Source organism: Corapipo altera, unplaced genomic scaffold (genome assembly GCF_003945725.1).
Source record: "Corapipo altera isolate COAL_440 unplaced genomic scaffold, ASM394572v1 61286, whole genome shotgun sequence".
In the NCBI taxonomy this organism is placed as follows: domain Eukaryota; kingdom Metazoa; phylum Chordata; class Aves; order Passeriformes; family Pipridae; genus Corapipo; species Corapipo altera.
This window is the reverse complement of record NW_020884907.1, coordinates 4876136-4901266: the sequence shown is the minus strand read 5'-3', so window position 1 is coordinate 4901266 and position 25131 is coordinate 4876136. Positions and strand designations below refer to the sequence as shown.

Sequence of the window (25131 nt, the reverse complement as noted above, 5' to 3'; positions counted from 1 at the left end):
GAGAGAGCAGACCTCACTGGGCAGAAGTGTCACATCCCTTTTCCCCCAGAAGTGTTCTTCACCTGAGACATGTTTTCTTTTACAGATTTCATATAACTTCAAGCTTTTTAATACAATAATTTCTACCTCTGAGAACTGAAACGAAGGGTTTTGAAAAAGGGTGATCATGAAGTCTGGTCTTGCTTATTCCTTGTGCTGAGGTCAACAGAAATCAGGACTCAAACAAGGTCAGAACTTACTGACAAACTGGGAGTCATGCTTTCCCCCAACCTTCTTAACAGGCAATACCTACTCATCAGAATTAACTGTGGACCATTTTGGTATGTACAGTGCAACAGTATACAGCCAGAAAAGGTCCTATAATTTCTAATTTTTGCGCAGTTTGGCCAATTCTCATTCACATTCTGTGCCATTACAGCTAACTGCAACAACTCAGGATCTCCCTCTAATGAGGGAGATCACACTGTACAAACCATTGGTCAGATGCTACCACCTTGATGAAGAGGTGCAGGAACTGTATGACATATGATGTAATGAATGTGTGACATGTCTAAAACACTGACCCAAACTGCTGCTCTCCAGTAAAGCCCAGGTTGTGAGCAAAGACTTTTTCATGGTCCTAAGTAATTTAATCCCTGTGTGGATTCTCTCATGCCTAGTAAGAATCAAGCTCCTGCTGAATCCTCTTCTTCAGCTGGAACTGTCAGTATGGACTCTGCCATCTGCTCATTCTGGTGTTCCCAAGGAAGTTACAGACACACATATGCTGCTCTATTTCTATTGAGTTTATTAAACTGGCCCAACATGTTCAGAAATTACTGAGAAGATGGATAGACACATACATTAAGACTGTGCAATGACACTAGCCTGATTTCTCTAGGAAATTCTTGATGGTTTTGTTTTGGTTTATAGCACACTCTTCATGTATGAAATCACCAATGTCAAACCATACCTGGAGCAAAGAGTCTTAAAATTAAAGAACCCTGTCCCTTGCCACAGCCCAAACTTCCTGTGATCATTTTAAGAGGTCACTGAGTCTGTGCCTTAGTTTCTGCATTTGTATAATGGAATAAATATTTCTTTACAACATGTGAACAGCATTTTGTACTAAGGTCAGTAATGCTGCCAGGAGGAAGCATCAGCAATACATACAGCACAGCTGATTCATTTTCCAACAGTTAATGATGTGGTAGATCCATCTTAGCAATCAACTACATTTTCATTTTCCAGCTCAAAGCATAGATTATGGGATGTTATCCTGGACAGGCAATAACCACCTACAAGAAGAAAAAAAAATAGTGTAGATGCTGGAGCATGTCCAAAGAATGGCAATGAGGCTGGTGAAGCGATTGGAGCACAAGTCCCATTAGGAGCGACTGAGGGAGCTGGGGTTGTTTAGCCTGGAGGAGGCTCAGGGGAGACCTCATCGCTCTCTACAACCACCTGAAAGGAGGCTGTAGCCAGGAAGGTATTGGTCTCTTCTCCCAGGCAACCAGCAATACAAGAGGGCATGGTCTTAAGCTGTGCCAGGGGAGGTTTAGGTTGAACATTAGGAAGAAGTTCTTTACAGAGAGAATGATTGGACATGGGAATGGGCAGCCCAGGGAGGTGATGAAGTCACCATCCCCGGAGGTATTTAAGAAGGGACTGGATGTAGCACTCAGTGCCATGGTCTAGTTGACAAAGTGGTGTTGGCTCAAAGGTTGGACTCAATCTCAGAGGTCTTTTCCAACCTAAGTGATTCTGTAATGTTTAATATCAGAAGAGAAACTGAAAAGTACGCTACCCTTGTATTAGCAAGAAGCAGATCTGTCACATGGAGAAGCTGATGTCAAGGATCAAAAGTCTGTGACACTTTTGAGGGGGTGTGAAATAGGGAATGGGAGAAGATAAAGCGGTTATTTCCAATAGTCTTCTCCCATGAACTGGACACCCATTAGTGGTCAAAGCCTGTTAGGTGAGCTTTTGGAGCACATTTTTCAGCTCAGTTGCATTCAAAAGGAATCCAGTCTGGGGACTAAGAGACCTCAGTGATATGAACACAAACAAGCAGAGTAAGGACAATCTGGAGACTGATTTGAAAAGCACACCCCTGATCTAAACTACAGTGCTGGGGTGAGTGTTCCCTGCACAGAGCACTCTTCTCACAGATCTGCTGTTTGGCCCTGGGGTTACCACAAGGTGGGACTGGAAGTGCCATGAGCACTCCTCATGTACAACACACTGGGCATCTCCCTCATAGAGTAGGTGAGGCAATGATAAAGCAGGTGATGTATTTCCCTCAACCAGCAAAGCCAGAAAAACAGAGAAAGAGCACAGTCAGCTTAGGACTCTACGTTACAGGATAGCAAAAAAAAGTACAGTGTAAGCCTTATAGCCAGACATGCGGAAAAAAAAAAAAAAAAAGCAAATTCATTATTTTGAAACTGTGGGATGGAAATAAAAAATAACCCATGTTTGTCTCATTCACTGAACATTTTGCCTCACATTCTAGTTAGGATAATGCTGTGTGTGAATAGAAGAAAATAACATCTAGGGACCTAAAAAATCAGAATAGGACACAAGCTACAGTATCTGAAAACAACTGACTATTTACTGCAAAAAATCCCTCCCGTTGTAGCAAGGAAAGAATTGGCAATTTAAATGGCCGGTTCAGCAGCAAAATATGTTTAATGAATCAGTGAATCCTGGTATTTGTGGTAGCACACAACCAAGAGAGGAGAAAAGGGAGAAGGGAAACATTCTGTTGGCTTACCTCTGGATTATTCTGCTTTTTGCTCATCCTTACATCTTGGGGGGTTTTTGGCTGGTTGGTGTAGCCTAACCACATGAAGGCTGAGAAAAGGAACTGGCTGAAGGACAGACAAGTGCTAAAACTATGAGAAGATAAACAAACAAAGCTGTGAATTGGGAATTAGGTTCCTAATCATTGACGGACTGGAGTCCCAAATGCCTTCTAAAGAGAAATTTTGGCAAGGAACTTATGACAATAAATCTTCAGGAGAAGAAGCAATCCTTTGAACTTCAGATAGGAACCCACATGTCTTATGATCTGATGGGAGACATGGTTGCCATTTTCATCATCTACATTGCCTCACACTTACTGGCTTTCAACAAGCACTTACAGGGACCAGAAAGCAATTCTTTTTTTCTCCTGTATGCATAATTCAATATTGCTGTTCCTAATTCCTGAGTATAGCCTCTCCTCAATTTTTCTGAATGCTAGAGATCAACTGCAAGGTAAGATTCTGATTTAGTGTGAAGGGGAAGGGCTTTTTGCTGTTCACTGTGGATGGCATTTGGCCCTCTGGACATTATGTGGGAAACAAACAAATGGGTTGCCTTTGCCAGAGTAATATACCACACACTTCATCTCTTTTCCCCTAGTCCCGCATGACTTGGTATGGTGAGTTTGGGTCTTCAACTGACAGCCAGCATTTGCTACTGCCAAGAAGCATTTTTGCATAGTTACACAGCTTAGGTAACAGCAGACATCTTTCAAGCATCTGCAACTGCAGAGGGATGAATAACGATGTAAATGATCCTTTCCAGTTCTTCCCTTTCCTAATTAAGAGAATACATTCAAATCACTAAAGCCATCTGTGTGACAATTATCTTACTGTGAAAGCTCGGATCAGTTTTCCTCTTCCAGAACCTCATCATTTCTGATACTGTTGTTACTGATTAGGCATAATCTAAAATTTCAGCTCTCTGAGTGCACTAAGTCTATCCTTATCAGATAGACTGTGACTACTGTGCTTAACTCTAAAGATATTTTGAACTTGTAATGATAATGTTCTTCAAAGTGTTCAATTCCCTAGCTGCCTTTAATAAGGATCCTATACTTCTTTCACCCTTGAAATATTTTATTTGTCTATTTTTCAAATTGTTCATGCATTAGGGGAGATACTTTAAGAAGAAAATTAATCGGTATAACCTTTTTGATAAAGTGCCTGTTGCTTACTTCTTCTTCTACTTTATGCTAGAAGTACTGTTTTCACAGAGTTAATAGTATGACTAACTGCTTTATTCTAGAAACTGTGAAAATAATCTCTACTATATCATCCAGTTTAAGCCTTTTCTTTATTATTACCCACTACCAAAATTCAAAGGCTTGACTGGACCACCATTTCACAGAAAGAAAGAGCATGAAACATGACATTTTGTTTAAGATACAATTCTTAATGACATGAAGATCAAAGTCTAAAGCTGCAGCAGTCACATTTAGCTACTCATACTCAACAGAAAAAGCAGTTTACCAACCAGTATTGCAGTACCCTAGAGGAAACAGATATATAGACTCAGACAGGTGTTCTCCAAAACATATTTTTAATGTATTCTGCATTTGCAGCCTAAGGAGAGTAAGAGCAGAGAAATATGCTTGTTATTCCTTTTTTACATTACTGTTAAAGCTAAATTACTTCACGTAAAAAAGAAACTGCAATATTTCCATACACGGAGCTAGCCCTGCATAGGAAGTCTTTGCGATAGAATGGAACACAAGGACAACGTTAGTTAAAACCAAACCAACAACAGCTTTTTGTTCTGCCCTCACTGAGGGCTCAACAGTTACTTTTACACTCACAGCCAAGAAATAAGAGCAGTCTAGTATGTCTCTTGTCAACTTCCCCAAAATTACTTTGAAGCATTAAATACCAGTTGGCTTCACTGTAGTCACAGAAGGTAAAATTAGTGTTTAGTCTACTTTTTTGTGCTTCTCAGCATTTTAGAGTATAACAGTCCTTCCACTCTATACTTCAATGCACGAGGAAGCTATTTCAAGGGCAGTCATATCCTGCCACTGTCACCTTGCAGCTGATACAAAACTGAGAAGAGGCACATTTTTTTCTCAAAAGGTTTTTATCTTCTTATTAATCCTCCTTTAAGGATTTTGCTTTAGCATCATATTCCTTTTTTTAAAGTAGCGTTTTGTAAAAATGGAAAGAAGTTAATTTGAACCAGTTACAAAACAGTTGTTAAAAGACAGCTCTTTGTGGACTTAGTAAATACACAAAACTACTTCCTTTCTGTTGTAAAGTATATATGGAAAACTAACACACTGTTGCCTTGCATTTCAAAAAGCATCTTTACACTGCACTGAACAAACAGGACAGAGACACCGCAGACAGCTGGAATCTTGTTTCCAGCCTAAGTGATATAAAAATAGGAATAAAATTTTAGAATTTTTTTACGAGAATATTTTTCATCTTCCTTGTTGAAGTGCTTCAGTTGAAACCCAGAATGATTAGAAGCTGCTTTAAGCATATATCCCCTTCACAAAAAATGTAACTTCAGAGGTCTCAACAAGCAAGGAGGTATCAGTGTCTTTGTCTCAAGGAAGTTTAACCTGTTAAGTTGTTTAATCAATGTAAAACCTGTTTCACCCCTGCAGGGTGTACAATTATTTCCGCAGTGTTGTCAACATTTTTCTGTGTCAGTAGCTCAGAAGCAGTGCATCTCATCACAAAAAAAAAAAAAAAATCAAATAAGAAGAGAAGAACAGTAAAAGAATGAGTTAAAAATATGACAAAAATAAAACCATTCTTTGTGTTCTGAATGCTCTTTAGTTCCTTGTCCTTACCACAGCTTGCAATACCACTGCATTTAACATCAATATGTTTCACTAAAATAAAACTTATTCCCACCTCTGAATAGTAACAATAATAATAATAATAAAAAAAATAAAATATCTGGTCCAGGAAATTGGTATCTATATTGAAGTGGAGACAAAACTCTTTGTATCAGGGCTGAGGAGGCAAAATGGCTACTACCCATTAGCACAGGCCTTAGTGGCACATGCATCTCAGACAGGGCCTGCTCTCCCAGCCCTCCTTCCCAGCCAGTAAATCCTAAACTAACTCCTAACGCATTACTCAGCACAGGCTCTGTACCAAACTGTTTTAAAATTAAGAGAAATAAAACAGGGTAGTGTAAACACACAGGGCTAAATGCAAAGTTGCTGTAAATGCATGAACTCTCCTGCTGGGACACCTAAGACCAAGTTATCTGGCAACGTAAGTGTTCAGCAGAGAGGCTCACCACCATGAAAAGTTAAATTCTGCATAGAGGTGATAAGTCTTTTGGATTGATGCACTTCAGTAGATATTTAGACAGAACTACATGCAATATATCAGCATGTCCTAATAAACTGGTTTGTTTCTAAAGAGTAACTAACACAGTAAGCCTTCCTTGTAGCAACATTCACTAGATTTACATAGATGTAATAGTGATATGCTTTCATTTTGGGAATGTTTTCCATTTTAAAAATTTGCTATTAATTAACAATTTTTAGATTATATTATTGGACTAATGATCAAAAATCACAGAATGGTTGGGGTTGGAAGGGACCTTAAAGACCATGTAGTTCCAACTCCTCTGTCATGGGCAGGACATCTTTCACTAGACCAGGGTGCTCAGAGCCCCATCCAGCCTGGTCTTGAGCACTTCCAGGGATGGGGCAGCCACAACCTCTCTGGACAAGCTGTTCCAATTTCTCACCACCCTCACAGTGAAGAATTTCTTCTTATATCCAATCTAAATCTCTCCTTTTTCAGTTTAAAGCTATCCCCCCTTGTCCTATCACTATATGACCTTGTAAAATGTCCCTCTCCAGTTCTTTTGTAGCCCCTTAAGGTACTGGAAGGTGCTATAAGGTCTCCTTGGAGCCTTCTCTTCTCCAGGCTGAACAAACAAGTAATAGTGTCCAGCTAATACTAAACAGGGTATTTGTCAGTTATGAAGACATAAATTTAAACCATAACCCCTGAAGGGTAATACAGATTCCAAAGTAAAAACTCTAAAAATCCCTTTCTCTGTGACCTATACAAAAAGAATTATTCTTATGACTTGACATATAATGTGTTCCTAGCATGGTATGATTTGTTGATTATCCCTACTTACAGATTAGCAGAAAAGCACTGAAATATATCAATTCAAAAATCAAGCTACATGTTCTCACAAATGACAAGCTGAGTAGCACGTGTCTTCAGCATTACAAACCAGAGCAATTCAGTCAATTGATTAGAATTTTACTCCTGTGTGATGCAAGCAAAACCTGCATGCTGGCTTATATCAGCAATGGTGTGGCCACCAGGACCGTCCCCCTGTACTCGGCACTGATGAGGCCACAAGTTGTTGTGAGGCCCCTCACTACAAGAAAGACATTGAGGTGCTGGAGCATGTCCAGAGAAGGACAATGGAGATGGGCACGAGTCTGAGCAGCTGAGGGAGCTGGGGGTGTTTAGCCTGGAGAAAAGGAGGCTCAGGGGAGACCTTATCGCTCTCTACAGCTCTCTGGAAGGAAGTTGTGGCAAGGTGGAAGTAGGTCTCTTCTCCTGAGTAACAAGTAATAGGACAAGGGGAAACAGCCTCAAGCTGAACGAGGGAAGGTACAGATTTGATATTAGGAAAAAATTCTTCATGGAAAGGGCGGTTAAACATTGGAACAGGTTGTCTAGCAAAGCAGTTGAATCACCATCACTGGAGGTATTTAAAAGATGTGTAGATGTGGCACTTAAGGACACAGTTTAGTGCTGAACTTGGCAGTGCTGGGTTGAGGGTTGGACTCAAGGGTTTCTTCCAACCTATGATTCTTGTAATTTTATACAATGTAGACATAGCAAGGGACAAACAGGTGAAAATTGCTTCAAAATAGCAAGTCTTATAGTGGCAATACACAAACAGCACTGCTTTCAACACATCTTTACTTAAAAATATCCCCATAATTTTCCTAAGAATGGCTAAGCTAGTAGGCACCATGCTGTGCACTGACAGAAATGCCAAAACAGACCAAAAGCGTGGAAGTACTATTCTTATATGCTCCCAACACACATTCTTCCTCAACTTAAATGACAAAAATGTTCCAACATCAACTTAAAAAATAAACATTAAGTATTAAAAAGACCTTCCTAATCTAATTTATTTGGATTCTAAATATCTTTCTCTAAAACAACTTGTTGAATTTCTGGAGTAAGAACCCCATAGATACACATACTGCCCACTACTGAGATGAGACATTAAGTCAAAAATATCCAGTATGCTAGACCACTAAATTTGCAAGTAACCTGTATCCTATCCAGCAGAAATTAATTTCACTTTAAGACATTTGCAGGGCTAATGTGCCGTAATAAATCCTACCAATAATCAACAGTAAAGTGCTGAATTATATTAATTACCTGAATCGCACTCACATTTATGATCTTCATTTATAGACTTATCGAGTCAAAAGAGCCCTTTCTGTTGTAGAAGCTAAGCTGTTGTGCAAATATTATAAAAATATGTACTTTAATTAGGAGCTATATACACAACAGAACTTCCGCTTTTGTTAAGTAGAGCTGACACAGTAGAGATGAAAAATCCATGCAAGTATTTCTAAAGATACTTAAAAAGAAGAAAAAAGGACACTGTTATAGAATTTCCAATATCCTGGCAGACAGCCACTTACTATACTAGGTGATGTCTAGATCTGGACTGATAAGCATCATGCCACAAACATGCTTCAGTTTCTTCTGTAGATTTGCAGATTTTAAAGTACAGCATATACTTGAACTACTTCTCGTTAAAGTGTATCATTAAGGTTTGAGGTTAAACTCTGAGCAAACTTCACATCTAGTCACATAATCAGCACAAGCAAGACATAAGTGCAAGGGGGAAGGTGTCAGTTGTACATAATGAGGACTCTTCCCCCAGCTGCACGATGCAATAGAACAATTTTCAGATTTAAAGTTCAAGTGGACTACAATCAGAAAAAGCAAGATTTTCTTTTCCCAAATTTAGGACAAATTTCCAGAGGAACAAGATGAAAGCAATCTCAGTTACAGCAGTCAAAAAAGTCAAACTCAAGTTTGGAGAGCTGATAAATAACTCCAAAATTCATCATGCTATGAAGACAGCATTCTCAAAAGAGCTCCAAACGAACTGCAAAACAAAATTGGCATTTAAGTTGAAATTGGCCAAGTGCTGCATAGAAATATGCTCACACACAACAGTCATGTTTAAGCCAGTGCATAGAGAAGATAAAAGCACTTATGGTAGTTGCAAATGTTAACAAGTCCATACAACTTGTACAGTTTAGCAATGAGTCCATAGAAAAAGAAGAGAGTAAAAGTAGAAATGCTCAAGCAAAACCAAAAAAAGATGACCTTCCAACTGTATAAAATCCACATGACAATTACAGTAGAAAGACATCAGTGGAAAATACTCGTCTCAGTCCCAAACACTCAACAGGCAAATAAGACCAGAAAAGACAAGCCTTTGGCAGACAATTTGAAAGTCTAGATATGGCATTACATTTCTAAATAATCCACAAAATATATTATATGGCATATTCATATTAAATACTGGGTAACCAGCTCTGCAGATCTGATGCTAACAACACTTTAGCCAATGAGAGCAAAATGGAGCAAGCTAAGGGAACGCTGGTGTATCACAACAGTGCTCAAAGAAAATATTATCACCAAGTCGTGCTTCAAAAACAGTGCTCGGGGACACTACACTATCATCTATGAAGCAAAACAAAGTTCTCTAGTTTTTCAGGGATGTGCCCTGCATAGGATATGTTATGATTCACTATTACACGAGCAGCAAGACACTGCAAAGTAGTATGATTTATGGGCTGGATTAAATTTTTTGCTATTTCCTTCTCATCCAGCAAATCACTAGCAGTTTGTTTATGGGAGTTTGTGGCATCAAAATGTGAACCTGACTTGATAAGAAGATTCATGATGTCTGGATGGTTGTTCAGTGCAGCAATGTGTAATGGACTGTTGTTATCAGAGTCTCTGACATTTACATCAGCACCACATTCCACCAGGATAGCAGTAACTTGTAGAGAGGGGAATTTACAAACTGGGTAGCGACCGACACAGGTAGTATTATTGTCAACAGCAAGGTGAAGTGGACTGAAGTTATTCTTCCCTCTAGGCTGAAGTTTAAGAAACTTGTAGATAGTCTGTTTCTTAAAATGTTCCTGTTCTGCGCTGCAAGGTACTTTCTCCAACAAACAAATCAAATGCAAAATGATGGAAAGGGCTTTGTTCAGCTGTGTTGGATCAGGAAGACACTGGGTTTGTTTCATGGCTCGTTCTATTTCAAGAACACTTTTGCACAGTATACCCATTAGATCATCAAATGTGACAGTAGTGCCTAGCAGGCCTTTTGCCCTGTCCTGAAGCATGAATGAGAAAAGTTCAGCAAACGATAGCAAACTGCTGGCTGTCATAGGGCTCAGTGGATCAAGGTTGCTCTGCTGCATGTCCAAAGCATATTTCCATAAGTTGATGCAACGCTTGAAGTTTCCAGAGTCTGCATAGACAGCACCTCTGTATCTGATATAATACGATGTGTCTGGGTGAGAAGGGCCAAGAATACGTTCTCTAATTAATAAAGCTTGCATTCTCATTTCATCAGGATCTGCAATAAGATTTTCTAGCTCTTCTGAGCTGTTTACCTCTTTAGCATAATCATACGCCATAATTAGTGTTTGTGGCACCGGTTTGCTCAGGATATTAGTCCTATCACTGTATCTCATTTCCATAGCTCGCTTCCAGTATTTCAAAGCACCAAGCAGATCTCTCTTTTTGTCCACGAATGTTGCTCCCAGAAGTTCCAGCGCATTTATGCGCTCAGCCTTACTAGTCTGTACATGCTGGGTCAGAAAGTCCACGATATTTGTGTGGCCTGTAACACTGGCTGACAGAAGGGGAGTCATTCCATAACCGTCCTTTTCCATTTTAGCACAATACTTGAGAAGCATCTTCATGATCTCCAAACTTCCAGATTCAGCACAGTCATGTAATGCTGTATTTCCTGCAAGAGAAGAAACATGATTATACGAATCATAATCAAGTTATAGTCCGAACCCCACCATGCTAATAGCTAAAAAAAAGTTAAAAAAAGTCAAATATTAATAGTTTTAAAATAGCTTTTTCCACATCTATGTATTATGAAAGCTTAGATGACAAGTCAAAATATTCAATATCTGATTAAATATCAAGGTTACCAGGCAGTTATAAAAATAAAAATGCTTGATATTATGGTCCCAAGTTTTTAAAAAAAGCAAAACCAAACCAGAATTAAAATGCAAGTCTCCACTACACAAAAGCACAGGAGCAGGAATTCCACTGTGTCAAAAGTCAAGCAAATGGGAGACCAGTTCGGTTGAACAGGGAAGTCCTCGTGCTGCTCAACAGGAAAAAGAAATTGTACGATCTCAGGAACCAAGGTCAGGCTTTGACAGGGAAGGTGAGGAATTTGACAGAGCTGTGCTTGATATAAGTAGGGACAAGACACAAAAGGCCAAAGCTCAATTAGTACTGAAACTGGCCCATATTGTGTAAGACAAGAAGAAGGGTTTTTAAAGTACATTAGTAGCAAGAGGAGGTCTAACGAAAACAGTAGACTGAGACATGTTGGAGACGGTCATCTGATTATTAAGGGTGAAGTAAAATGGAGACATTCAATGCTTTATTTTGCCTCGGTCTTTAATAACACAGAGGGACTGTCCTCTGCCCAGTCCCTGGCTTCAGAAGATGACTGTGGGAATAGTGACTTTCCATTTGTCTGGACACTTCTCACTTATCAGCTAAATGTTCACAAGCCCGTGGGACCCTATGGGATTCACCCCAGAGTACTGAAGAAGCTGGATGATGATATGACAGGTCCTGCCTCCCATCAACTACCAAAAGTCTTGGGAGGCCCCCACTGACTGGAAGCCAGATGTTATTTCATTTTATAGGAAGGGCAAGAGGGATGACCCAGGAACCTACAGATGTATTAGTCTAACCTCAGTACTTGGACAAATCATGGAGTAGATCATACTGAATGCTACTGAAAAGCATTTAAAGGACAATGCAATCATCAGGAACCGTCAACACAGATTCACAAAGGAAAAGTCCTGTTTTAATTAATTTGATATCCTTCTAGGATAATGTCATCTACCCAGCAGATGAAGGGAAGGTGGTGGATGCGGGTTTTTTGCACTTTAGTGAGGTTTCTGATAATGTCCCTCACAGCATCTGCCTGGGCAAGTTGTCCAGCTGTGGAATGAGTAGGTTCAGGGTGCACTGGGTGAAGAACTGTCTGAAGGGCAGAGCTCAAAGGATTGTAGTGAACGGGGCTACAGCTGGCTGGCAACAGGTCACCAGAAGTGCTCCTCAGGGCTCAGTTCTAGGGCTGGGCTGTTCAATATATTTGCCTATAATCAATATATTTGCCAATGACCTGGATCCAGGAGTCAAATGCCCTGTCAGTAAGCCTGCTGATGATTCAAAACTGGGAAGTGCTGTTGACTCTTCCATGGGAAAAGAGGCCTTCCAGATGGATCTGGATAGTTTGGTGCATTCAGCAATCGTCAATGGCACCAACTGAACAAGTACAAATGCTGGACTCTGCACCTGAGATTTAGTAACACCAGGCACAAATATAAACTGAGAGAGGAGTGGTTGCAGAGCAGCTCTGCAGAAAGGGACCTGGGGGATCAGTATGAGTCACAGTGTGCCTGGAGAAACCCCATCCTGGGGAGCATCAAACACAGCACAGACAGCTGTCCAAGGAGGTGATTATCCTGCTGTTTGCAGCATTGGCACAGCCCCACCTTGAGCAGTGTGAGTAGGTCTGGGCCTGACAATTTAAGAAGGATGGCGAAGGTCCCTGAATGCGCCCAGAGGAGGGCAACCAAGCTGGTGACAGGGCTGTAAGGAATGTCCTGTGAGGACTTTGGATTTTTCTAGTTTGGAGAAAAGGATGCTGAGGGGTGACCTTGTTGGTCTTTACAGCTTCTTGAGGGGGAGAAGTGGAGACAGAGGTGCTGAGCTCTTGCCCCGGTATCCAGTGACAGGACAGATGGCAACAGCTCAAAGCTGTGCCAGGGATGTTGAGGCTTGACATGAGGAACCTTCTTTGCTGAGAGGTGGTCAAACAGCGGAACAGGCTTCCTCCAGAGGTTGTTGATGCCCCAAGCCTGTCAGTGTCATTACCTTTGGTCAATGTCCTTAGTAATTTGATAAAATTTTTGGTCAGCCAGAAATTGGTCAGGCAGTTGGACTAGTGATTATTGTAGTCCCTTCCAACTAGAATAATCTATTCTATAAGGGATTTTGTAACTGCTTCCAAGTATAAAACAGAAATTTAAGCTGTCTATCTTCACATTGCTTTACTTTTCCCTCATCCCTTGTTAAATTTCCCTCCTTCTCTATCTCCAGCAACAATTAAAAAATAGTGAGATGTGTACGAAAATTAAAGCTGGGATAACCCAACACTGGCTTTCTTTTCATCTACCCTACACCTCTTCCTCTCTCCATCTGCCGACCCTTTTGATGGGTATGTTTTAAAGCAATGATTTTATATAGACAATGCAATCCATCACAACAGACCCTCCATCTCAGCTGGGACCTTTGAGACTGCCAGTATATTCTAAGGGAGAAGAATATTTTGTCAAGGGCATGTATATACCCAGACAAACTACTCTTAATGCTTTCTTAGACCTTTATCCTGAACTCCCATCTTCATCCCTCTGCTCTTGTAGTTAGGATTCCCAGAGCTAAGAAGAAAAACATGCCCTCAACACACAACATGCAGCCATATCTTACAAGCATCTTATCATTTACATGCAGATTATTTTTCATTAGCATGACATTGTAAAGTCTTTTATTTAATGGCATTCCAGTTCCAACACCATGTGAGGAAATTTCTAGTAAGCACTCGTGACACCTATTTGAAAACTCTATTTACAGAAAATTAGAGAGCAAGTATTGGACACTACAGTTGAATATCTATTAGGTTTCACCTAGATTAAAAGTTTGCTTAACTTCAGATATGAGCATTTCAGTGGGGGAGAAAGGAAGGATGGAGATAAACTCTTCTGGTCCCCTCTCAACATAACAGAGTCTATTATGTAGTTGACTGGTTTAAAACCACACAATTTACATTTTCCTTGTTCTTTATATTATGTATATACATGCTACAGACACAGCATAGAAAGTTTTCAGCCTCACACAAAATTAATTAACAGAAAATTCATGCTAAAATCTGCCCTCCAACCCAATTAAGATCTCCTACATCATTAGGCCTGCAAATTCCAGTTAACTGTCCATCCAATCATCACTTTCTGTTATGCTGTCAGCAAGTTTCCACATTCACAAATGAGAGCCTAATTTTCTAAGGGTTCACTGCCCATTCCTAGTAATCAGATTTGGCTTTTAAAAGTTAAGACAGACAAGTTTCAGGAAACTTCCTTATTTGCATTTTTGGTAGGCTTTTTTTTAATGCCAACAAGAGAGTGATTTACAGTGTGCTTTGCCATTGTATTTCTAGTCTCTAACAGAACTTACGTGGGTTAGGAAAGAATGCAATAGAAATCTTCAGCTCATGTGAGGGATAAGTGTATTTGTATAGTCTACTGATCTGAACAGCTTCTATTTATCTTCATACACTTTAACGTTTTTTCTGACTCTGATCTCTAGGATGCACGGTTCACTCTTCACTCCGGAGCATTAGTTAATGAAACTCTAGTCAAAAGCATGCTTGAGATCTGCCTTAAAAGCCTAACACTGTATAGACTTAAACTGAAACTAAAACGAAAGTGAAGTCTTTACATTAATACATTCTTTCTGCCAAGAATGTATAGTTTACACCGGCCCGAATACAGTACATTCAAAAGCAAAACATGTCAAATTAGTACACATATATCTATATAAGAAAAAAGGTTTCATACTTATTAAATACTCCAAAAATAGAAAACGTGTTCCATTTTCAATTATAAGAACTTAATGCAGATCTATACAAATAACTTGGACATGTTCTAGCTTTCACATATGTCATCTCATAGCACACTTACCTCCTTTCTAACAGGACACAGTAAGAATACACAAAGTTGAAGAAAAAAAAACAACCAAAAGCAAAATTCAGAAATACCTGGTCAAACCATAATGACTGCCCTCTGAATTCCACACCCACTTGTCACCAGCAGATTGAGACACCTTAGATCCACAATGTAAACCTATATTCTGTGCTTTGAATTAGCAGATTGTCACACAGCAGCTTGCTTTTATCTTCTGTTGGCAAAGCCACCGAGACAAGAAAATGTTCACCCAATGCTTTGCAAGTTTTGGTATGCAGAAGAAGTATGCAGAGGCTAAAAGACTGTTTAGATGAATATTTTCTAATGGGCACCGGGCATTTTGCCTTGGTTTCCTCACTAGTATCCAGGTCATCCACTCATCACTCCTCTCCTAATCTTTCAGTTCTTAAAACTTCACATGTATATCGGTCTCCTACTTCTTCCTCAAACAGGTTTGTTGACCATCTGAAAAACAACTCGGCACATTCTAAGGCCTCTTTGTTGCTCTCAATTCCAGCAACCAGAAAACCAGCAATAACAGCATATGCAGTTATCCAGGACAAACTGATTCTCAATCCACGCTCAGCAGAAATCAAAATTTAGCTGACAGACTAATCAAATTCACACAAAAATTTTAAAAATTATTTTCAAAGGCCTATGACTTAAGTTTAGCAGGTTTTTGTAAATATAGCAGAGCTATGAACACATTTTTTCCCCTCATATTTTAACTGTAGGATCCAAACATTTAAATAAAAAAAAACCCACAGAAAATATTAGATTGTTTTACAAACTGAAAGTGAGCTTAACTTGCAAAATATTATTTTCCTGAAATATTTCTGAATAGTGGCCAGTGATTTCACTATCATTTACTAACAAGTAAGCAGAGGAAGACATCTCAACACAAAGTGGCATCTGAAATTATCTGCTAGATCAACATTCATAAAGCTGAATCTAGTTCATGCAACAGGAAGTGATTTTCAATCCTTGTAATACTCAGGCAACTTTTATCATTAATAGAGCGCGTTAAGTTAATTATAGGTCTGGCCACACTACAATCTCTACCAAGACCAACAAAAGTTTCAATTGCAGGAACAGAGATTTAACCAAATTCAGGTGGATTAAGAGTTGGTGAATTTGGCATGCATAATTTATCAGCTAATAATTCCCTCTGTCCTTATTGCACACTGCAGACCAGAAAACTGTCGATACCTCATTATTGAGAAGGACAAGACCTTCATATTCCTAAAACAGGAAGGTGTCACATGCAGACAAATACACAAACTTACCAACACACATACATTCTAAGTCTTCTTGCTATGCTGGAGAAAGTGTAGTTAAAATGCAACTACAGCAGTTAATCCAGAACTAAAGACTGGCTGGTTGCTCAAATGAGCTGCAATCTGTACTTATTGGTGAAGGCAAAACCAGAAGCACCTGGCTGAGCCACCAGTTAACACAGGCACTTCAGGGTGTATTCAAATCCATACACTATCCCTCACAGCAGAGCTCTAAAACACTGTAGTTGGTACCTGTTTTCTACCTACAAGTCAATATTTTTGAGATATTTAAAAAGTCATAACATAAAAGCATTTTAAAGACAAATAAGCCAAAAGGTATCAGTAGCACTGAAGTTCTTACTATTGCTTCACAACTGTTAACATACATTTTGCCATCTTGGATCAACACCAGTTATTCATATTACATACTGCAGATCTATCACTGTATGACTGAAAAAAATCCATACAAAATAAGCTTGGCCATTGTCTGGGTAAATTCAATCCAACAGTCTGTATGCCATTAATTTACAACGCAGCTATGTAGAACATGTGGAAATATGTTTAAGACTCCAAGGAATTTCACTACTCTCTCCAACTGGATGTCCTTAAAGTAATTTAGTTTTTTCATTCATATTACAACTAAGTTTAAACAGCTGTTAGGGACAGTTTATCAGAAGGAGTGTTGTTTTTTAGTTATTTATACTGCAGTAGCCCTTAGAGTTAAAACAACCACAGTTCATATTAAACCATGTAAATATGAGTAACACAAGGCCATCACCACTAATTTTTAGAGGCTGCACCTCACTTAGTTTGACTGGATGGTACAGGTACAGGAGTGGGAAGAATATATTGTAAGAAACACAAGTTTCCATAGAAAAGTGGGCAGTTGTAGACAGATAGTTGAGAGCTGCCAACTTAAAAAAACCACCAAAAAACAACTTAAACCCCAATCTTAAGAAAGAACAACATTACCAGCCATCTACACCTAGCAAGCATCAAGTTAAATCTGAGGAAGAACTTGAAAGAAAACATGGCAGTGGCCTTAATATCTAATTTGAAGGTTAAGTTCCATACATTGGCCAGGAGTTGAGCAGTTCAAATAAGTATAGCAAATCAAGCATTATCCTGTGAATTAACTCATCCATTTCAAAACTCTGTACTGTCTATATTGACAGTAATAAGTAGTTGAACACAATTCAGTAGTTAATGAAAGTTTTGTAACATTATTTATTCAGCAACAATCTAAAAATCAATATTATATCTACTGCTGTATTAAGAAGGAAAAAGGCTGAAAATAAGCAAAAGTAATTTGAAAGTCATTCTTTTTATAAGCCATTTTCAAAGAGACACATATAAAGGTGTTGGCCATATTTAGAGTATTTTTTAAAGGTGAGAATGATTATTTCAAAGTAGGTTTCAGGTAGTCTTTTCAACCCATTTTTAATTGCAAAATGACCTGCAGGAATTTAATCATGTACCAGAGATAGTTAATATTATGACAACATGAAGAGCTCCTCCTTCTTGCCCAGACAGAAAACTGGAGTAGTCCCAATACTTCTCTGCTAGAATGTGTCACTGTATTGTATTGCTAATACTGCTTACAAACTGTTTCTGTCTGTATAAAACTTTACCATTTACACTATCTAATAACTTTCTCTAATTAGAAACAGCAAAAAGAAACAGAATAACCCCACCTCCAGTCCTTCCAAATCTTGTAAACACAAATTCAGGAAAAGATATGGTCAGTTGGCACCATAGCTTCGTATTTTATTCTTGTGTTATCAGAACTCCTTTAAAAGTGGTTATGAACATTACAGAAACACTTCACCTATCACAGAACTAATTCTCTAACTATCCTGTGTTTCCAAACTTACTGGACTGGGGGGTGGGCATTCAAATTCACAATGAGGACAGGTCTTTCTATGTCAGAAGAAAGTAATTCCCAAAATAGACTAGTGGCTTGTGACAGGGGAGTGAAAGAAAATGAAGCCATTACACGGAAAGTGATTTGCTTTGATTTGCAACCAATTAAGTGCATCCACTTCCCAGTACTTACAAAATGCTTGATCAAATTTCCGCGTGATAAAACCTAAAATTTAACACCAATCTGATTTCATATCCAAGATCATTAAACATAAGAGAAAAAAAAATTTATTTAAATGACTGAGTAGTGTGCAAAATTAACCACATGTATCTATTTTTGCAGCCCTGTAGATGAATTAACCACTTTTATAAAGTGAAATTGTTCATATAATGTTCTTTTTTTTTTCTATCAGAGCACTTAGAGTAATTCAGTCTTCCAAGTGTTTTACTGATTAAGAAAAAAGTAAGTATTGCTAGATGCACACACACATGGACAGTGCACAGGAAAATTGTTACACATCCCTATACTCAGTATGCATGGCAAAGAAAAACTTCCCTTTTAAAAGAAATTAAAGCAAAAATTAAGTTAAAAAGTAAGTAATTCAGTAAAAAACACAAAGAACTGCTAATCTCAACAACTGATTTTAATTTAGTTTCCATATGCTGTAATGGAATAATTCCTCTCTTGCTCACCAAAGTACTTAATGAGAACAAGATTACCAATTATTAGATTAATAACAGTGCGCTGCTAATAATTTAATTTCAACATAAACTTCTTTTTAGTTGAAATTCAAGAGTTTATTCCCTTAAATGTATCTTTTTAATTTAATTTACAGACATTCTTACTGAAGTTCAGTCTCCACACGGTGTCATAAACAATATACCTATAAAATGCAGTGCAGTGCACCATGTAATACCTACCAAAACAGAAATAAAAGCAACCCCCAAAAAAACAACACAGCACACTTTTAGAGCAAGGGTTTATTCAAAGGGGGGTGTGTGAAGCAACAACTAACAAAACAAACAAGCAAAAATAAAGCCCAAGGGGCTTTGGTCTTTTTTGTTCTCTCCCCACCCCACATCACCCACTCCACGCTCCCCTTTGCCCCGTCACCAATAAATCTATGAATCTTGGCAAGCAGACAAGACAAACAACCTCAGAAGCAAACAAACCTGTCAAGACTCCTTAATGTTTACTGCAAGAGAAAATGAATTATTTTTAACACATACTAAACCATACTGATCACAAAGGAAAAAGCATTCATGTCTATAATCCCCCTATTTCTGGGTCTTCCGAGTTTGTAAAGGATTTTTCCCCTTACCAGCAGGTTTCAATGTTACACTTTCCACTAGCCCATAAAAACACAATACTGAAACAGCATTAGCCCTTGATAAAGTACTACTACACATATAACCTTGATACAGTACCCATAGCCACAGAGGTCTGTATGCTTCTGTACTTTCCAAAGTGAGGAAGCAAAGTCAACAAGCCTTGTTTTCCATATTATTTTACAAAGCTATTGTAATCAAACACTGTGCCAGTGGAATTTAGGAATCATAATATTATTTTCAATTTTTAAAATGCAAACAAATGCTCCTGTGCAGATCCCAAGAGACACCTAAAAGAATGCCTAGTTCAGCAGTTCTTATTAGACTTTCTAATAATCAGAAGGAGAAAAAAAAAAAATCGGTCTTTTGGCTAGCTGACAAGTCTGATAACTACAGAAGAGGGATAGAGTTAGTGAAGATGACTTACAAAACCACAGAGATCACCTTGAAGAGACCTTATAACAAACATCTGAGGAATGGAAAGACTTGTTCAGAAAAAATACCTGCCTTTCAAGCAGGTATTTTGAAAAAAAGTCACTGCGCCATTGCATTCAGATCATCCTGGCTATCAGCATAGGTTTATTTAATCTACAACTTAACTCATTAATTCCTGCAATAATGGATATTCATTCCCCTTCTTTCTGCAAATCTGGCGGAGGAGGATAAAGCATAACACAAATTATCAAAATATGCATTACAAATTTTCAAAATGCAAGACTTTAAGTGTCATGTCTGGAGTTAAAACAAAAGTATAAGATTCCATTAAAAACAGTCTTCATGAAAAAGAATTTTATTCGGGGCATTTATATTAAATATTGTATTATTAAATATAAAATCCAACGAATACAGTCTCAAAGAGCCCAGATCTGTAATCTGAAGGCCCTAAGCCCACTGCCACTTGTATTAAGAGAATAAGGATTTCCCTTCCTACGCATCACCAGATGAAGACTGTGCACAGAAACACACCAGCGAAAGAAACATTGCATTAGAGAATCAAAAGGTCTGTTCTGAAGGTAACCGTAAGGGAGCACTACCCTAACAACAAAACACTGGCAGGCTTTGCAGTGCAGCAAACATAAATCTGCATGCAGCCGTCACAGAACGTCCTCCTCATCCGGCGCAGAGGTAGAGCTCTGCTTCACTTGAGCTTTACTTCCACGGTTATGCCTCCTCCCGAAAAAAGTCGGGTTCCTGCTACTCTAGCATTATCCACACCATTCCTCCTTTTAGAACCAGCATAGAACCTTGTCGCCTGAGATATCAATGTATGCAAGCGAAACTTATTAAGCTTTCTTATTTTTAGTCTGCAGCTTCTCAAACCAGTAGACTAGAGAAAGCTGTGAATTAGGAAGACAGTGGTGAATTACCTATGTACAGCATTGCTTTGTATCTAGAGATACCTTTCCAATTTTCCACAATTATTAAATAAAACAATCCCACCTACCCTTCTTACCCTAGGTATCAGTTTGTCCCCATGGCTTATAAAACATTTTTTAAAAAACCCTTTTGCTTACACTTCTGTGGCCTATGTGTTACACAGAAGTTTGGGGAAACTGTGAAAGCTCAGATCTGCAAAACAGTAGAAACTAAGACAACTAAAGGTTTGTACTTTCAATTCAGAACCACTGGTCACCTTTCACAGGAGAGCACTCATCTACCCCAAGCACCTTATAACCTCCTTCTTCAGCACCATCTCCTATGAGACAGTGCCAGACCTACACTTCACCTCAGTGTAGCAGCTTAACTGACTCAGACTCTGAAATCTTTTTGAACCCCTGTACTTCTGCACTTTCATAAATGTCTTTTAAAAACCTCTGCATTCTGAATTTCCACAGTCCAAAATACAGCTGTGGGATTCTGCCTGTATTTTAGAATGGGTATTTCACCTTTCACCTGCTCTAGACGCTTAGACATGTGTGAACTTACCTGTTTTCTCTAATATCAAAGTATTTGGATTTTTCCCTGGAACTGCCACCACTTCAAAACATTTTCATATTTACATTTTCCTGAGTTTTAAAATACGTATTAAATTCGACTTTGCAATATGAAAATCCAGTGGAAAACCACAAGAAACAGTCCAAGTAATTTTTGTCCCCTGTCCCACCCCAGGCTGCATAGTAATCTCCCACAACAGCACCTCTACTGAAGTTACGTAGTTCTGCTCTTACAAGGAGCATTGCAATTTCAAATGCAACAAAATCTGAAATAGTTAAAGCTTTTTACATCTTTCACAGAACAACAGGTTTCTCTATACATGGCCCAAGACAGGGCCTACCTAGAAAGAGCTCACATACAAGGGCAGCAACAACTTCTACTACTGAAGAGCAGAGCACTCAGGTGCTCTGTATGTTCCTGCTACAAGCCCAGACACACTTGACAGCTGGTTAGTACACAGCAGGGAGGGGTAGAAACTGAAAGTAATACAAAAAGTCTTTGAGGTGGAATGCGACAATGTAAAATGAATCCTGCTGGACCCATCTTAAAATTAATGGCATTTCTGCATACAAAACTTAGAAGGCAATTCTGAGACCTGCTGAGTCTCAGAAACTGCAATGCCCATACTGTCGCAACACTAGGGGTTACCAATTTTCCTCAGTTCTTCTGCCTTTCCACAGATGACTTCCAAGGTTTATAGTACTTGCTTGCTTGCTTTACCTTCACCACTGCTTAACTTCAGAGATCGGACTTCTTTAATACACCAAAAAGTACGCTCCTGTCCTACCAGAGGGGATTTCCACATACTTACCAGCAGATAACTATTACCTACAGACATCCATTTGTACACGTGGCAGTTCAAAGTATAAAATGAGTTTTAATGAGCTAAACCATATTCAATCCAACTTTAATTACAGATCAATTATATACCTTAAGAACTTTTGCTCGTGTGCCTAGGTGCAAGTCACAGAGAAACTAAAGGAAGAAGTGAGAACAAGGAATTTTAGATAATAGACAGCACTGAAAATCCTCGGGAATGTGTGGCTGCCACTCAGTCAATTAAACAAAGACAAAAATGCTAATGTACTAATAAAGTGAACAAAAAGAACGAGTAAGGTAAAGCCTACTCCACCAACACAAAATGAGGGAGGAAAAGAACTGCAGAGTTATGTCTTTTTTCTCTGTTACATCAAATATTTAACAGCACTGTTCTGTTCACACCTATTGTATAAAGGCTTAGATTTAAAACTAAACCCCAAGTTTTTAATTGTTTACACACTTTATATTTAGCTTGCTATTCCAAGAACACTGTTTAGAAAAATGACATTTTTATCCTACCACAAGTCCATGATGATTCATAAGCAACCTCAAATCCTTACAAAGTAAGATTTATTTTGCTCTGCCCACCTCTGACAGATCTGTAGTTTAGTTTTCTTTACATTAGACCCACATATCTGCACAATTTGCTGAAAAGCCACATATTTAACCAAGCAGCTTTTCCAAAGATTACTCTCATAGTTGGTGTTTACCAATAATAATAATCTAGTTACACAATAATCTAGACACTAAGTATATTTTAACAGAAATAACAGTAAGGTACAGTATACTATTACAACAGGCTGTAGAAGTATTATACTACAAAAAAAATTATTACTGATTAGCAACATACATACGCATATATATACAAACCCCCAAAACCTGCTGAAATAAAATCCTGGCCCAGTGAGCTAAAACATTAACTGTAACTTGCAGTAACTTGTGTGCTTTTCAGGCAAATATCACATCCAAATGCCAGTTTGAGACATAATAAAACCCCCAGTATTCAAACCAAGAGATCCAACTTATGATCCCATCAAAAAAACCCAGAAATCTTCATTTTGAGTGGTAACACCAGGGTAAGTGCAAACAGGGGCAATTTTGAGATCTGTGCGCCACTGGAATTCTTCTGTTGAGATCACAGTCACCTGCAGCTTCATTTCTTTAATCCTATTATGTGCTTTTGTTTACCAACAGTGAAAAAGGTCAAAAATTACTCAATAGTTTGGAGAGAGAAGGTGAAGAGCAAAGTCGGTTTTATTTTTTCCAATGTAGAAAGTAATTTTTCTCCTTTATGTATACTTCCTTGTATTACCCTTACTGGCACAGGTCAGTTTTACATACAGCATTTTGCTTTGTCAAGAAACAGTATGAAAACCAGTAATGCACACTCACATATTTGAATATGTTGTTACACCAACCTACTAAAAAGAGGAGTTCTCAGTAAGTTTATTAGCTTTTAACACATGCATAAATATGACATTTCATATGACTAAGTCTTTTTAAGAATTAGGGGCTTAAGATTAAAGCTTATCAATTTAAAGTGAAATTTTATAACCCATATTAACAAAAGAGTACATTAAAAAAAAAAAAAGTAGAAACACAGCTAAATACACTTTATCTCCTACTATTCCACTTTATGAAAGCAGAATACTTTTGCACGTCAGCCTCCTGAAGAAGCAAATGAGTACCCTTACTGCTATTCACCACAGCAAAAGTGAAGAAACTATCTTACCTTTAACACTTTTTCTGTTAACATCAGCTCCTTTTTCAAGCAAATACTGAGCAATTTCTTTGTGGCCTTTGTAACAGGAGATCATCAAGCAGGTATGCCCGTGGCGGTTCGATACTTCCAGGTCTGCTTTGTGCTCCACAAGGTATTTTACTATTTCCAGGTGACCATCAAAACAGGCAGCTCTGAGCGGAGTCGAATTTGTCAGGGTCGTGTTGTTGACCGATGCACCGTGATCCAACAGACACTGAACCACCTTTAGGTGGCCAGCGGCCGACGCTGCCCACAGCGGCGGAGCCCCCTCGATGGTCTCGCCATCAAAATTCACCGAACCACCAACTTCTATGGACGCAGAGCAATGGTCCAACAAGTATTCCACCATGTCGAGGTGACCGTATCGGGCTGCCATCAGAAGTGGTGTGGCACCATTGGTTTTCTCTGACATCAGTTGGGCCACCTCTTCCCTTGTTTTGCTTGCCAGTAGCTTGGAAAGGAGCCGCAGTTTGCCATCACGAGCTGCGTTGAAGACTGCTGTCTTTAGATCCATTTAGTCTGTACCTCTCTGCTTCCTGAAGGATACAGGCCTGCCTTTTCCACAGTCAAGAGCTTAATGGAAACGCTCAGCCCAAACAGAACGTCCCCAGCTTCTTCTCAGATCAGTCTCATCTCGATGGGACAACATGGAGACTCTGAACAGGGTCCTGACGAAGCGCAGGCTGTGCTTGTCATAAATCTGCAGAAGGAAGAATTCTCAATGTTTTCACCTCCTATTTGGCAAACAAGTAACCGCATTGTGTTTTCCAGCAGCTATACCCAAACAAGTCGCTGTTGTGGTGCGCCGGCGTCCAGCTGCATTCCATGGGACTCTCCCTGGCCGCGCGGTGGCCCCTGAGGAAAGCTACTCGGGGGGGAGGGGGACGATCCTACCACCGTGTTATCCATACCAGCCACAGAACGATCCTCTTCCCCCTCACGGCGCTCCGAGCCGCCCCCCCGCGACTCGTTTCGGAGCGCACCCCAAGCGCAGAGCCCCCCGCTCCCGCCGGGAGCCCCAAGGACACGCACCCCCAGGGGAGAGCCGGGCTGGAAAGGCGCCGGTGGGGCTCTGGCAGAGCCCCGAGCGGCGGGGAGAGCCCGAGCCCGCCGCCCCCCTCACGGCCGCCCCCCGGTGCGCCCAGGGCCCGCCGGCCCCCTCTCTCTCTCCCTCCTTCCTCTCATGGTACCCAGCCCGCCCCGCTCGCCATCCTGGAGCTGGCCGGAAAGGGCGGCCAGCCCGCAGGTTACCTTCCCGAGGAGCTCCGGGCCGCCTCCCGCCGCCGCCGCCGCCGCCGCCGCCGTCGCCG

The 25131-nt window shown here is 39.6% G+C and overlaps 1 protein-coding gene and 1 long non-coding RNA gene across 2 annotated transcripts; both read right to left on the bottom strand.

Annotated features, from left to right (window-relative positions):
* Window positions 1-767: 767 nt before the first annotated feature.
* On the bottom strand, window positions 768-6482 carry LOC113951540. The gene is made up of 2 exons (XR_003529191.1): window positions 2756-6482; window positions 768-1277 (listed from the first exon to the last, which is right to left on the bottom strand). It is a non-coding gene; the product is annotated as an uncharacterized LOC113951540 (long non-coding RNA).
* Window positions 6483-8264: 1782 nt separating this feature from the next.
* On the bottom strand, window positions 8265-25115 carry FEM1C (fem-1 homolog C). The gene is made up of 3 exons (XM_027652580.1): window positions 25073-25115; window positions 23792-24521; window positions 8265-10806 (listed from the first exon to the last, which is right to left on the bottom strand). The coding sequence occupies exons 2-3, from the start codon at window positions 24333-24335 to the stop codon at window positions 9497-9499; spliced, it is 1854 nt and encodes a 617-aa protein (XP_027508381.1). The 5' UTR covers window positions 24336-24521; window positions 25073-25115; the 3' UTR covers window positions 8265-9496.
* Between the last annotated feature and the right edge of the window lie 16 nt (window positions 25116-25131).